General features: G+C 48.2%; 1 protein-coding gene across 1 annotated transcript; it reads left to right on the top strand.

Annotated features, from left to right (window-relative positions):
- Positions 1 to 6736: 6736 nt before the first annotated feature.
- Positions 6737 to 8600, top strand: ACHE_70631A (peptide MFS transporter; the record flags this gene model as incomplete). Its single annotated transcript, XM_043282985.1, has 4 exons — positions 6737 to 6768; positions 6818 to 7131; positions 7184 to 7401; positions 7449 to 8600. The coding sequence occupies 4 exons, from the start codon at positions 6737 to 6739 to the stop codon at positions 8598 to 8600; spliced, it is 1716 nt and encodes a 571-aa protein (XP_043140310.1).
- Between the last annotated feature and the right edge of the window lie 4501 nt (positions 8601 to 13101).

Genomic DNA, 13101 nt, shown 5'->3' with positions numbered 1-13101 from the left:
TTCTCCAAAAAACGTCTTATGATTTACTCGTTTCCCTGAGCTTTGCATCTTACGAGGTTGACTACATGCTTAAAGGCGATTACGAACGAGACTTGGACTTGAGGTGAGAAAGAAGAGGAGGAAGCAGAAGAAGCCCAGCTCCGTTTTCTCTGCTACCTCGTAGGGAAGAATTGGATCATGGGCACCCGCGACATGTATCGTATTATCTTCTCCACATCTTATCAGCCCTATACCATTACATGTCAATGCTCTAATTTCCGTTTTTCATGTGGTTATTATCGAATTTTCTTATTTATCATTTCTTCTGTCCTCAACGTTTGGCTGCGCTTTCTCTGTACATTTCTTCCTTAGTTCTTAGACTACGAATTGAGATACCTTAAAAATATTGTCAACCTTTCTTCTATATAGGTGGTTTACTTAGTGTTCTTAGGTCGAGTTCTTTAGCGATCGTAGATGCCGTTGTTTAACAGATTGGCGTCATGACCGGCCATCTAAACAAGACTCGATCCACGCCGAACGAATGCAAATGAGAGATGAACTGAGCATCTAAATGGGTCTTTATCTATCTGTAGAGCAACTTGAGTCTCAATTCCTCGTCTCGACAATATTCGAGACACACCCTAAGCAGCGTCTCTCACTCTTCCCGTCACCTCATCATCCCATTAGGCACCAGGGGAATATTAGGGCAAAGACCTGGGCTGGCTTCTGCCTACAGGACCTCCCTATAGCACCGACCGTCTCTCTCTTCCTCAACTCTCCTTCTTCTACCCCCCTCATGCCCAGGAGCTTCCATCCTTTTCATCGTCTTCCATCGTTCTTTCCATCTTTGGCTTCTTCTGATACTTCTCGTACTTGTATTTTGGTTAGCATCCTACTTCTAGTGTCCATCGTTGCATCGAGATGGCTTCTTCATTCTTTCTCTTCTGGTTCATCTTCGTTCTCGTTCGTTCCATCGAACTTCCCATTTTTCTTGTTATAGAGAGCAGGAGCCTCATCTCAGCTCGTTAGCCGTTTCTGCGTTTTCATCATTCTTTCCTTTCTTCGTTTTGAGCTCCTGCTGTCTCTCTCTGACTCATTCTGAGAGAGCATCGTTTTTGGGCCTTATGGCCTTGTTTCTGCTGCTGCTGCCTCTGGGATCTCAGGTTCCTGCGTCCCGGGTGCTCTTTTCCTCTTTCCTTTCCTTCCTCGTTTCTTCTCTTTTTCTCATTGTGTCTCCCAATTCCTTCGTTTCTTCCGTCAGCTCACCTCTTACCCTTTCCTTTTTTGTATGCTTTCAGGCCTTGGTCGGGTGGTAGCGTAGGAGCCGGGCTTCGGTAGGCAGGCAGGTGCGCTGCTGCTTGGGTATCTCACGGTGGTGGCTAGAAGAGTTGTGCGAGTTCCTTGGTCCCTTTCTGTGCTGTCAGTGGGGCCAGCGGCGTGCCTATCGACTCACCAGGCTTGTAGGGACGTTGTCTCTGCAGTAAGTCCTCATGGGCCGTAGGGAAAGCCCTGGGCAAACTGCAAGGGCAAGCATTGTGACATGGGGCCATCGACCTTAGGGCCAGGTAAGTTTCCCTGCATCAAACTGAACCAATGTTACTGACATGATACACAGAAGAACAGAGAAACGAAACAGGCCCCGGTGGGGGTGGTCGGGATGAACCTGGAATTAACTGCTTCGACATCTTCGTTTATGTATCGTATATTCCGTTCATTGAGATATGATCATTTTTTTAATGTACTTTACAGACGGCAACTGAGCAACCAAGCTCCGGCCCGGGTGGGGTGGTTGGGATGGGCCTGGGGGGAAGGCCACCGAGTGTTCCTCGTTTTGACGTGATGTTGTTGAAACTCTTAACCATTGTCTGTGGTGTATCTTGGATAAGATACACAGCAACGGGTCCTGGCGGGCGGCATGAATGGGCCTGGATATGGCACATCCGTATCCGCATTTGATTTAGTGCCCCGTCCACGAAACTATCTTCAGTTCACCTGTTAACATGACTCGCAGCGTCAGATAAGTGAATCCCGCCTTCCCACTCAGCTAACTCGACGTATGAAACCCAAACAACCCTATGTCCAACCTTGGTCGGGTGGTAGGGACGGGCCTGGGGGAAAGGTTATGAGCTATCCCCATTTTGACGTGCAGGTCATCGAAGCATCCATGTACTCTCTGCGTTATAGGTTCAGCAATAGGCCCTGGTCGGGTGGTCGGGATGGGCCTGGGAGGAAGGCCATCGAGTGTTCCTCGTTTGAAGCGATGCCTTCAAATTATTCTCTCATTGTAAGCATTAAGCCTTTCGACGCTGGTTTGCTGACTTTGTATAGAACAAGGAGCTTAACGGGCCCCGGTAGGGGGGTTGGGATGGGCCTGGGACACCCGAAAGATCAGCCTCAAGTATGGGCATTAGGGCAACGAAGAACATGGCGACCCAGCTGCGTCTGGATACCCTAGTGTTCGGAAAGTTCTGATTGTGTCTTAGGGACATCCACGTCAAGGTATGCATCGAATAGTCTTCTTGCGTTCATGCTCACCTTGTACAGATATCCAAGCAACTCAGCAACGGGCCCCGGTAGGGTAGTTGGGATGGGACCGGGGGGGAAGATCACTGTGTTTCCCCGTTCTGACGTGATGTTCTGTCAAATCGTTCAACTTATAACAATACATTCGAACATTCAGCAACAGGCCCAGGTTGGGTGGTTGAGAAGGGGTTTTGGTAATCAGAACATCAAGAGGAGCATGGAAGTTACGAGGAATGAATACAGCAGTGCCGAGGTACCATGACAACGGTGCCCTTTTTATGTTTGCTGACTTTGCAGATATTGATATTCAATAATTGGCCCTGGAGGGTGGTAGGGAGGGGCTTGGGGAAAAGATGTCGACTCTCCTCTGTTCCAACATTATTCGAATCATGTGAGGCTTCGCCGATGATGTCTTTTTGGCTGACCCTAGACAGATCAACAAACCGCACAACAACAGGCCCTGGTGGGAGGTAGGGATGGGCCTGGGATTTGCAACTAGCCATTTATGCCGGAGGGAATTAGTCGTCGCGCAACACATGATTGCTTGACGGGGTGTTATTTGAGGGGTATGGATAAGAACAGAGGAGGGTGTGGTGGAATCTGCGCCTAATACTCGACAATCCGAACAATATAAGACGCCGTATCATCGGTCGATTGACGAAGCGACGAATTGACCAATCGACCGGTTATCCGAAGAATTTAGAAACGACAGAACGAGAAACGGACAAACACCGAGCGGAATATCGAGCACGGGGTCCGAAAAAGTAGCGCTCACACAAGCTGCACTCTCCCTCCTTCATCAGCTTTTCATCGAACACCAAGGCGATAATAATCGAGTCTTCCCATTCCCGACGTCCACCGCCAAATCCCGTAAGCATTCATTGATGCCATGCCTGCTGCTGACCATGTATAGACCATGAATGTACTCAGCAACATCCAGTCGATAGAACGAACCATCGAGAGCAGCACCGAGTCATGGAAATTAGAAGACGCAGCGCAACCGTGTTTACCATTCAGATAATCTTTATCCGATATTCATCATCACCGGCGGGTGGTAGGGATGGGCCTGGGAAATCGCCACAGAACGCTAGGACGCCGAGAAAGCATGGATCGAGGGAATTGAAGGAGAATGTGAGGGGAACAAAGATGAAAAGGAAGATGAAGGTGGAACTGGAGAATACGGTGAGTATGCAACCATCGTCTAAGTGTACGTTTCCTTACTTGACATAGACATGTCAAGACACCAAGGGAAGTCTGGTCATGGACTTATGGAGAAAGAAATAAAACGCGGAGGGGAACGAGAAAGAGTGTGAAGAGTGTGGAGGAGGATTAAGGGAAGGAAACGGAGACCGTGGTGCTCCAGAGGCCCTCGTCCGAAAACCTCGGCGAGTCTTCACATACCTTCACATACGTTCAGGTGTGTTGGCTGACGCAGTATAGATATGCAATACATCTCGAGGATTCTCGACGATAACGGCCCCGGCGAGTGGCAGGGACGGGCCTGGGAAAAGACCGATGAGCATCAAGAGTACCGACAGTAAGGAAACGAACATACGGCGCTCACACATCCAGATCCAAGCCACGGCGAGTGGCCCATGCACCACTTAAGCGCGTTTGTGGCTGACCTGGCATATACATCAAAGATATCCCAACAACGAAAACCGTCCCAGCTGGGTGAACAAGATGAGACTAAGACACAATGGCATCTGGAAAGACAGTGACTCTCGGTAAACCTGCTGCGCAAAAACAATTCCAAAGGGCTTGGGGTGTGAGGATTCTTTGCAGCATTTCGCAGTTGGGATTTGAAGATACTCGCTCGAGACTTTACTTTTTTGCACCGTCTGAACCCAGCATGAAAGCCCGCAGTGTGTCAATATCCAGACGACCTCACAACGGCCTCGGTTGGGTGGTAGGGATGGGATTGGGAGGACCGAGTCTCCTCTTCTCAGTGATTTCAGTGAAATTTAAAGTCTTCATTGACTGATACTAATCGCGTCTCTGAGTATGATACGTCTCCCGTAATCTAGTCGCTAGTGGTACAGAATACGGAGCGGAGTACTAATGATCGTATGGCAGCTGGTCTGGCGGTAAAGACAGTCTGACTTCCTGTCCTGAAAGGAACTAATGGTGTGATTGTTGTACTTGGATCACGATCGGACCCAGTTTCATGTCTCTCGCATCTTGCTCCACCTAGACTGAAGTGTCTCAGTCCCTAAACGTTACCCGGGGCAGTTGGACAGCATCCGATACTGTAACCACACCACGGGAGGCGTAGTAAGGAGTTGATAGATTTAAGCTACCTTCCCGGAGAACTTGAGCGGTATAAAATCGTCCGTGTCGCTGGAATGGACTGATGATGGCTGCAGCAATTTCAACGATCCTCATTGAGTAAGAGCGGAGACGGGATGGCAAGCTTGACATGGATTCGGGATTCCAATCAGAGATACTCTGTACCTGTACCTTGTACCCCTGCTGTCCCAGTCAGTGTTGGAATATGGGTTTTTTTTTTTTTTTTTTGCTTTTGTTTGTTAGATCTGACACCCACGGCAGGAGACCGGTTCGATCGTTTCCGGCAATCCCATGCGAATATCGCTGCCTGACGAATCAGGCGGCGATATCTCGGCAAGCGGACAAGCTTTTCCAGTCAAGCTCCGCATATCAGAGGGATTCTGTGTGGTACATATCTCCGGCTATTATCACGGCCTAAGCACGCACAGCGCTAGTCGTAGCTAATTAGACAGGACCCCGTTTGGCGGCTTGAGCCGGTCGACAGAACACTGAACCTCAGGACAGATTCGGGACAACAGACACTAGCATTCCAAAGATTGACTTTCAGCAAAAAGTCTCTCCGCATTGATTTGTTTAGCCGAGAAATGTTGAGCTTGTGCCTCTCTCACGCGGAGAAAGCCGACGTTGCACGTTGATCAAGCCTGGAGATACGCTGATTGGGTCAGGAAAAAAAAAAAAAAAAGACGGCGAACTCGTACAAAGCGAGACTGCCATAGTATCAAGTCTATCCCAGATGATTTACCAATTGCGGATATGCTCCGGTGGCAATCCACAGTGTGCCTCCGGAGGGAACCCCCCAAAGAAGGGCTACGGAGTAGGTGCCATTCCGGGCTTTGGACTCAGTATGGGAAACCGTTATCAGCCCGGAAAACTCCGCCCATAAAGATGTTCGAGAAAGCGGCCGGTCCAATGGGAGGGCCATTCACCAATCCGCCTGTCATATCGCTCATTCTGGGGTTACATTGCCGAATGGTGGTGGGTGTTATTCACTGATAACAGGCACTAAGAACGGTAGTGTCGCATGTTGCCAGGGCCCGGGTTACTCGCGTGCTGATTTCTTCCTGTTTAAAATGTCTGCTCTGCCGGCGGCGTGGCGTTGTGGTAGCGTCCCGAGGCAGCCCCCATTATTGGGAACTTTTCCTAGAGAAAGTTCTACTCCTGGGAGGTCGTGAGTTCGATTCTCACCACTGGCACATTATACCACCATGTGGCCTTTTTCCGAGGAATTTGGCATGCTACGGCACCCGGGAGCATCTAGGGGCTCCCAAAAAGAAGTAAGTGAGCGTTCTCTAGTCTATCACACACGGTGTGGGGTGTTAGAGGACCTTTCCCAGCCTCTAACCCCTAAGGATGCTTACGAAGAACGGCCTAGGCCAATTAACAGTTTGAATCACATCAAGCTCAGATGTAAAAAGGAGCGGATGGTAAGCTCATGCCTCAGCTAAGCTACTTATCCCTAGGGATAGGGTACGGTCCTTATGGACAAGGAATCATGGGTTCTTTACCCGTCGAAGGTGGCTAGAGTGAACTAGCCAATAATACAAGGAGGGTTAGGAACTTTCTTAGGGCCCTATAGCCACAGTTATCGTAGCGCTATAGGGGCATAAGAAATAAGTACTGCCCAAATGCCCTGCGCAGACAAGGCGGATTGGGGCGAGGAAAAGGCTACGAATGGTCAAGAAAAAAGATGTTAAGAAAAACTGAATGTACTGAATAAGTCTACCATCTTGGTAGCGGTCTGTCATAGCCCCTAGGGCTCGGTATGGACCTTAAACTTGATTAAATAAATAAATAAATAAATGTCTGCTCTTCTTTTTTCTCTCCCGTCCTTTTTGTTATTTATTTCCCCCCTCTTAACACGCATTCCTTTGTGTTCTGTGCTGTGTCGTCGCTGTTTATCTTGCAAGATAAGACGATAGTCCCTCCGTGGTTTCCTAATCTCACCATGGCCGCAGAACACGAGGTTGAGCCTGCTCAGTGCGTTCTTCTTTCCTTTTTTCGCTCACAGAAATACTGACTACCGCAGACCCCAGGATACCATCACCACCGTGAAAGACCCAGCGGAAACCACCGAGAAAGCCCTGGGCGACACTCCTGACGGCGAAGAACCCAACGAGGATGAAAAGAAAAGCCTTCGCCATGTCGCTGAGAACCTTCCCATCTCGGCCTGGCTGGTCGCCGTCGTCGAACTGTGCGAGCGTTTCACCTTCTACGGCATGTCAGGTATCTTCCAGAACTACATCAACCTGCCTCTCGACGGTAGTCAGGGTCGTGGTGCGCTGGGAATGGGTCACCAGGGTGCTACTGGTCTGAATACGTTCTTTCAGTTCTGGTGCTATGGTGAGTTTTCGTCCGGTTCCGGTGGATTGCGCAGTGAATGCTGACTTTTCAGTCACTCCTATTCTTGGTGCTATTGTGGCCGACCAGTACCTGGGCAAATACAAGGCCATTGTGCTCTTTTCGCTCATCTACATGGCTGGTTTGCTGATCATGGTGTGCACCTCGATTCCTGCTTCTTTGGAGAATGGCGCCGGTCTTGGTGGTTTCATCGCGGCGATTCTGATCATCGGTATTGGCACGGGTGGCATCAAGAGTAACGTTGCTCCTTTGGTAAGTCACCCCGAATATCTTAATAAGAGAAGGTACTAACCGCGCAGATTGCGGACCAATACAAGCGCAAGAAAATGGCCGTTAGCACCAAAAAGGGCGAACGAGTCATTATTGATCCCGCCCTGACGATCCAGCGGATCTACATGATTTTCTACGGTTGCATCAATATCGGCTCGCTGTCGTTGCTGGCAACGCCATACATGGAAAAGCTCGTGGGCTACTGGTCTGCTTACCTACTCTGCCTGTGCATGTTCATAGTTGGAACTACGACCGTTCTGCTTGGCCGCAAATTCTACGTCGTGCGCCCTCCGCAGGGCTCCATTATCACCGATGCCTTCAAGGCTCTCTGGATCATGGTCATCAACCGCAACATGGACGCCCCCAAACCGACCTGGCAGGCAGAGAACGGTGGCCGCCGCGCACGCACCAACCTCCCCTGGGACGACCATTTCATCGACGAACTCAAGCGTGCGCTTGTCGCATGCCAGGTGTTCTGCTTCTACCCTATCTACTGGGTCGTGTACACGCAGTTCTCGGGTAACTTTGTCACGCAGGCCGGACAGATGGAGGGCCATGGCATTCCCAACGACCTCATGCAGAACTTTGACCCCATCTCCATTCTCGTGTTTATCCCCATCCTCGAGACCGTGGTCTACCCGCTCATGCGCCGTCTGCGCATCCCCTTCAAGCCAATCACGCGTATCTCACTGGGATTCATCGTCGCCTCTCTCGCCATGATGTACGCCGCCATCGTCCAACACCTCATCTACTCCGCCGGCCCCTGCTACGAGCACCCGGGCTGCGATGCCTCCATCGTCGACGGCACAACGCAGGGCAACCACGTCCACATCGCCATTCAGACCCCCGCCTATGTCTTTATCGGTCTATCCGAAATCTTCGCCTCCGTCTCCGGTCTCGAATACGCCTACACCAAGGCCCCGCCATCCATGAAATCCTTCGTCCAATCCATGTACCTCCTCACTAACGCCTTCGGTGCTGCTATCGCCGAAGCCCTCACACCCGCTGCATACGACCCTGCTATCCTGTGGATGTTCACTGGTGTCGCGTGCGCGTCGTTCTGCACGGGTATCATCTTTTTCCTCACGTATCACCACTTGAACGCTAAGGAGGAGGACATGAATGCGTTGGATGCGGATGATCCGGATGCTCCTGTTGCTAAAGAGGAGCGGAAGGAATAGGGTCACGAGTTGGGTTTCTTTTCGTTTCGTTAATAATGTTTAAAGTACATAATGCAGCTCGCGGGTCGGGTCGGGGATGTTACGAATCATGATGAATGTTCATTGTCAAGTATTGGGTTAATGAATATCAGAAGCTCTTGTGAACATCAAGTAATCATCAGTTTTTGAAGCAGCCCCTGACTTTTCGTTGGGATCGTAACTATGTAGCAACCAGTCAAGCTCCGCGCAGTAAACATTAACTGTCATGCATTATATTGTCTGGTGTGACTACCATCCTGAGCTTGTTTTGATCGGCCAAGTTCGTCTAGTTGTGACAAATGCGCAGACACAAGGGAACTAATGCACTTCGTTTTCTTTCTGGTATTTTAAAGTTGTGTTCTGCTTTTCGCTTGTGGACGTGTTAGGGGGTGTGTGTAGATGGGTAAATAACGATGACTGAGTATTTTGCTCTTTCCACCCTGTCTTTGGAACTATGATATGCACACCCTAGATCAAGAGGCCGCTATCGGACTCGTCATGTGCTCATCTTGTGATGGTATGGGGATACTATCATATTCCCGTCCGTTAGGAAAACACAATCACATACTATACAACGGTGTAAATCTCTTTTTAGATAGTCCTGCCTGCAGATTCCATAGATGAAAAGCGTAAAAGATCTTGGCGATTCCATTATAGACCCAAAGCACGACATCCTGAGTGTGTTTTTATGGTCAATTTGGTCACAATCGTGACATGTAGCAGCTTGCACTGCCGGGGCTCACGAGAGGCGCATTAAGCTGGTAGGTGTCAAAGCCAACCAAACCTGACCTCATATTCACTTTCGAGTTTGGGACGATAGAACGCAACGAAAGCCTTGGTTCGAACATAGCCCCTGACCGAGCCACCATCGTCAGTGGTAAATGGCACCGAGCGTTCGTTGGCTCTAGTGAAGCACAACTTGGAACGGGAATCTTATTGGCTTTGTACCTTTTTTGGTGTAAGGTAAGGTCTCAGCTCTCTCTAGTCCGTCTGCTCATAGAGCTTATGTATAAGCTGCACGTCACTGTAATATAGTGTGCATGAGTTGCAAGCAGGTTTGATACTAAGAGTCTGTTCGAATTGCCCTCCTTATTATCTGTGTTTAATATATACTCACTTGAGAACTCATTGACTAGGAATCCTTCAATTGCCTTCTATAACACTTCAACTCCGTGTCCTTGATCTGATAATTTTTTCATTTCTTCCTTCAAAATCTGCACAACAACACAATAAAATGAAAGGAGAGGGAGGAGACGCTGGTAGCCATTCTAGAAGTGGTGGATCTCTTAATCTCTGATGCGTCTAGCTTGCTCCGCTTCGGAACACCTAAATGCTATTACATAGCCAAGGTTTGCTTTGAATATCCTGCCCTGAACAGTGCGTCTCTCTGTAGGATATGTCTGTGACAACAAGGACCATGAGTCAATCTTAGCACTCAAAGCAATCTTTTAGATGGGGCGTCGCCAAAGCCAGCTGTCATCCATAGTTTTGACAACTCCATTCTACCGTCTCATTCCAAAGCACGTTTTGAAGGCGATGTCTTCGCTCATAGCAGCAATTATTCATTCTCATTGCGGTGCGTTGCTTTTGGTGATCCAGGTCAAAAGGTTAGGCTCATATTGCTGCTGGTGGCCAATGATTTCGGAGCCGACGTCTTCGTCTTTACTCTCAAATACCTAATTTGAAACGATAGGACAAGAAATATGAACTGGTTTTAAATTGTAGTTTGCGTCTCTTCCGTAACGAGCCCTTTCACCGCGCTAGACGATGAGATCACACGTCTCTGCTTAGACATATAAGATAAAGTCTCGGCTTTAATTTTGAAAAGGTATGGGTCTGCTGGTGATCGACTCATACATGCGTATGAGCACTAAGAGGGGAACACACCAAATCACAATTCCATACTATCAACTAGGGCTGTAGCTTTCTCTTTCCAGTATGATATGGATATCAATAAACTTGAATTCGATGTTATTCGGGGCAAGTCCCGTAAGGGGTCATTGGTGATTTTCCACTCAGCGAGGGACCCGAAGCGAATAATTGGTAATTGACAATTTCAAACACGATCTTCTCCAAAGACGTTAATAGCTTTACTGTAAATTTCTGCGTGGAATTCTGTGAGAGCAGATGTCAGCTTGAATTGGATAGTGTTTGTGACTGACACATACAAGTTTTCTTTCCCCACTGAGAGCAGTGTATGAGATTATATGGCCTGCTTGAATATTGCTGTATTCTGATTTGTTCACTTGCATCTCAATACCATCAACCAGACCTAACCTTCTTGTATATGGTGAATCGCGAGCTGCTTTGTTGTTATCCTTGAATACTACAATGTGGCGCAGATCTCTTCACGCACAAGCATGATGAAAGAACCAGGCTGAAAAGTGCCCAATATCTGTGTCCTGGGGGCGCTTGAACACGACGTGCCTACGGAGAGAGTAACGTGTACTGTGAGCCAATGCTGCAGGCTTTCGTTTCTGTTTGGACATATGAGGATAGCTCTTAGATCTGCTTGGGTGGGAAGAAATTGCGCTATAAGAAAACCCATACTCCTGTGTTTCCACGATACAGCAACACCAAGATGTTTTTTTCTTGGGTCGCATATTAGAGTCCCTCCAGCGCTAGCCGTACAAATTATTCAATCTGAACGACTGTCGAAGTCAGATTCATGTCCAGATAAATCGTACCATTTCGTGATTCTTGTAACGTATCCATAGCAAGGCGTCGCTTGGCCAGGCGACAGAGCAAAACTGGCCCCCTCGGGTAGGTTCGTCCACTTCAGGTCATTCTTTTTCCGGCGGCATATGCATTGCGTCGACTCCCTTCTCTCAGAGAATCGATGTCCATGTCGGACAGAGCTCTTCCTGATTGGTTCTGGCCTGGCAAAAGAAAATACCTTTACATATTCCTTGAATTTATCGTACAGCTTGGATCACCAGTATCTGTTGGATAAGCAGTGTGTCCCTTCTCGTTCTCTATGGGCAGTGTAATCTGTAGCGTCATGCTCTGTCATTTATCGTCGATTGAGCGAGCTGTAACCCGACTTCGGTGTCATCGGGATTTCAGGTTCTTTAGGTCTTTCTGGTTGTATCCGTTTCGCGGGTAACCTTCCCTAAAACGATTTAACATGTTCAGCTTGCTGATTGCTTTGATTGTATAGTGGGAGCCTTGTGTAAACTTGTTTCGAGGTTGCATGGGCTACCGCATATATAATAGCCGTGACATTCCTGTCAATCAATCAGATAGAATCGATCTGCATACAATGCTTGCGTGGCTAGTAGAACTGCGACACGCTTGAGTATGTGAAGACCTTAACACAAGAGCAGCCTCTTATGTTGCTGTCCTGACGAAAATTTGCCGGGACACTCAGGTTTCTGCGATATTCTCTGGCCAAGACTCTCAAATTAGCATGGCTCTCCCCCCAATTATACGCACGTGATTTGAAACCTTCGTTGCAAGCATGCGTGGAACTTTCAAAAGCTTTCTTGGTAACCTGGTCGAGACCTCGTTTTCTCAACGTGTCTACTTCAGCCATAAAGTTTCCTTCCTCCTGCTCATCGTGATACCAAAAATCGAGATATAAGAAGAATTGCAGAAAAGCTGTTGTCTCTCGGTTATAGGTAGATAATCAATTCTGTTATCCCATTGACAAGGTTGGATGATGATTGAGATGTTCGACAGAAGGCTTTCTCAGTGAGGGCAAGATGCCCTCTTGAGCTATTAATGGTAGGCGAATGCACTTGGTCCTCTAAGCTATTGGTATCTTTGCTTGTGCGAAGAGCTGTGTATACGCCCAAGTTCTTTTCGAAGTGGCAAGTAGCTGCTATACAAGCATGGACTCATTGAGGAAGAATTATCTAATTACGGGAAAAAGAAAATTTGGTGATAAAGTCTTATGCTCTTGTCAGGAAAGACTGTCGGTTATGCCATAGTTCTTGTTCACGAACCCGGGGATTCAATGAGGTATCAGGATAGAAGCCGCTGCCTGATATCGTTGACTTTGGTATATGGAAAGCAGATAGGAGACTGCGAGCCATCATGGATGTGCGATGTATACCACGTGACCTGCATGACTTGCATAAACGGTTCTCCATAATGCTTGTGATGCAGCCACCAGGGATTGTACTATGTACCCTGTATGGAGTACAGAGAGCTAAGAATTATCCGACATCTTATTCAGTCTGTGACAGGGTCGAATAGCCTCATAGTTGCCGCATTTGGCACTGCTGAGTCACACACGGCACGTGATTTCTAAATTGGGGGTGGCTGTTAAGCGCAGAGGCGCTAAAGAGCGTTAGAGCTTTAATATACGAGTGTCTCAGTGTTTAATTATAGCCAAGGTATGGCTGATGCGACCCTAACACGAGGACGAAGAAAAGTGGTAGCCTGCGTCATGGTTATTCATAAACTCTAGTATTCAATTGTGACACTCATCTTTTTCTTCTCCAGAAAAAATCTGCTCTAATTCTTCAAATCTCTATCT

The sequence above is a fragment of the Aspergillus chevalieri genome, chromosome 7, assembly GCF_016861735.1.
Source record: "Aspergillus chevalieri M1 DNA, chromosome 7, nearly complete sequence".
Taxonomy (NCBI): Eukaryota; Fungi; Ascomycota; class Eurotiomycetes; order Eurotiales; family Aspergillaceae; genus Aspergillus; species Aspergillus chevalieri.
The sequence above is the reverse complement of the archived record's forward strand: the minus strand, read 5'-3'. Positions and strand labels throughout refer to the sequence as shown.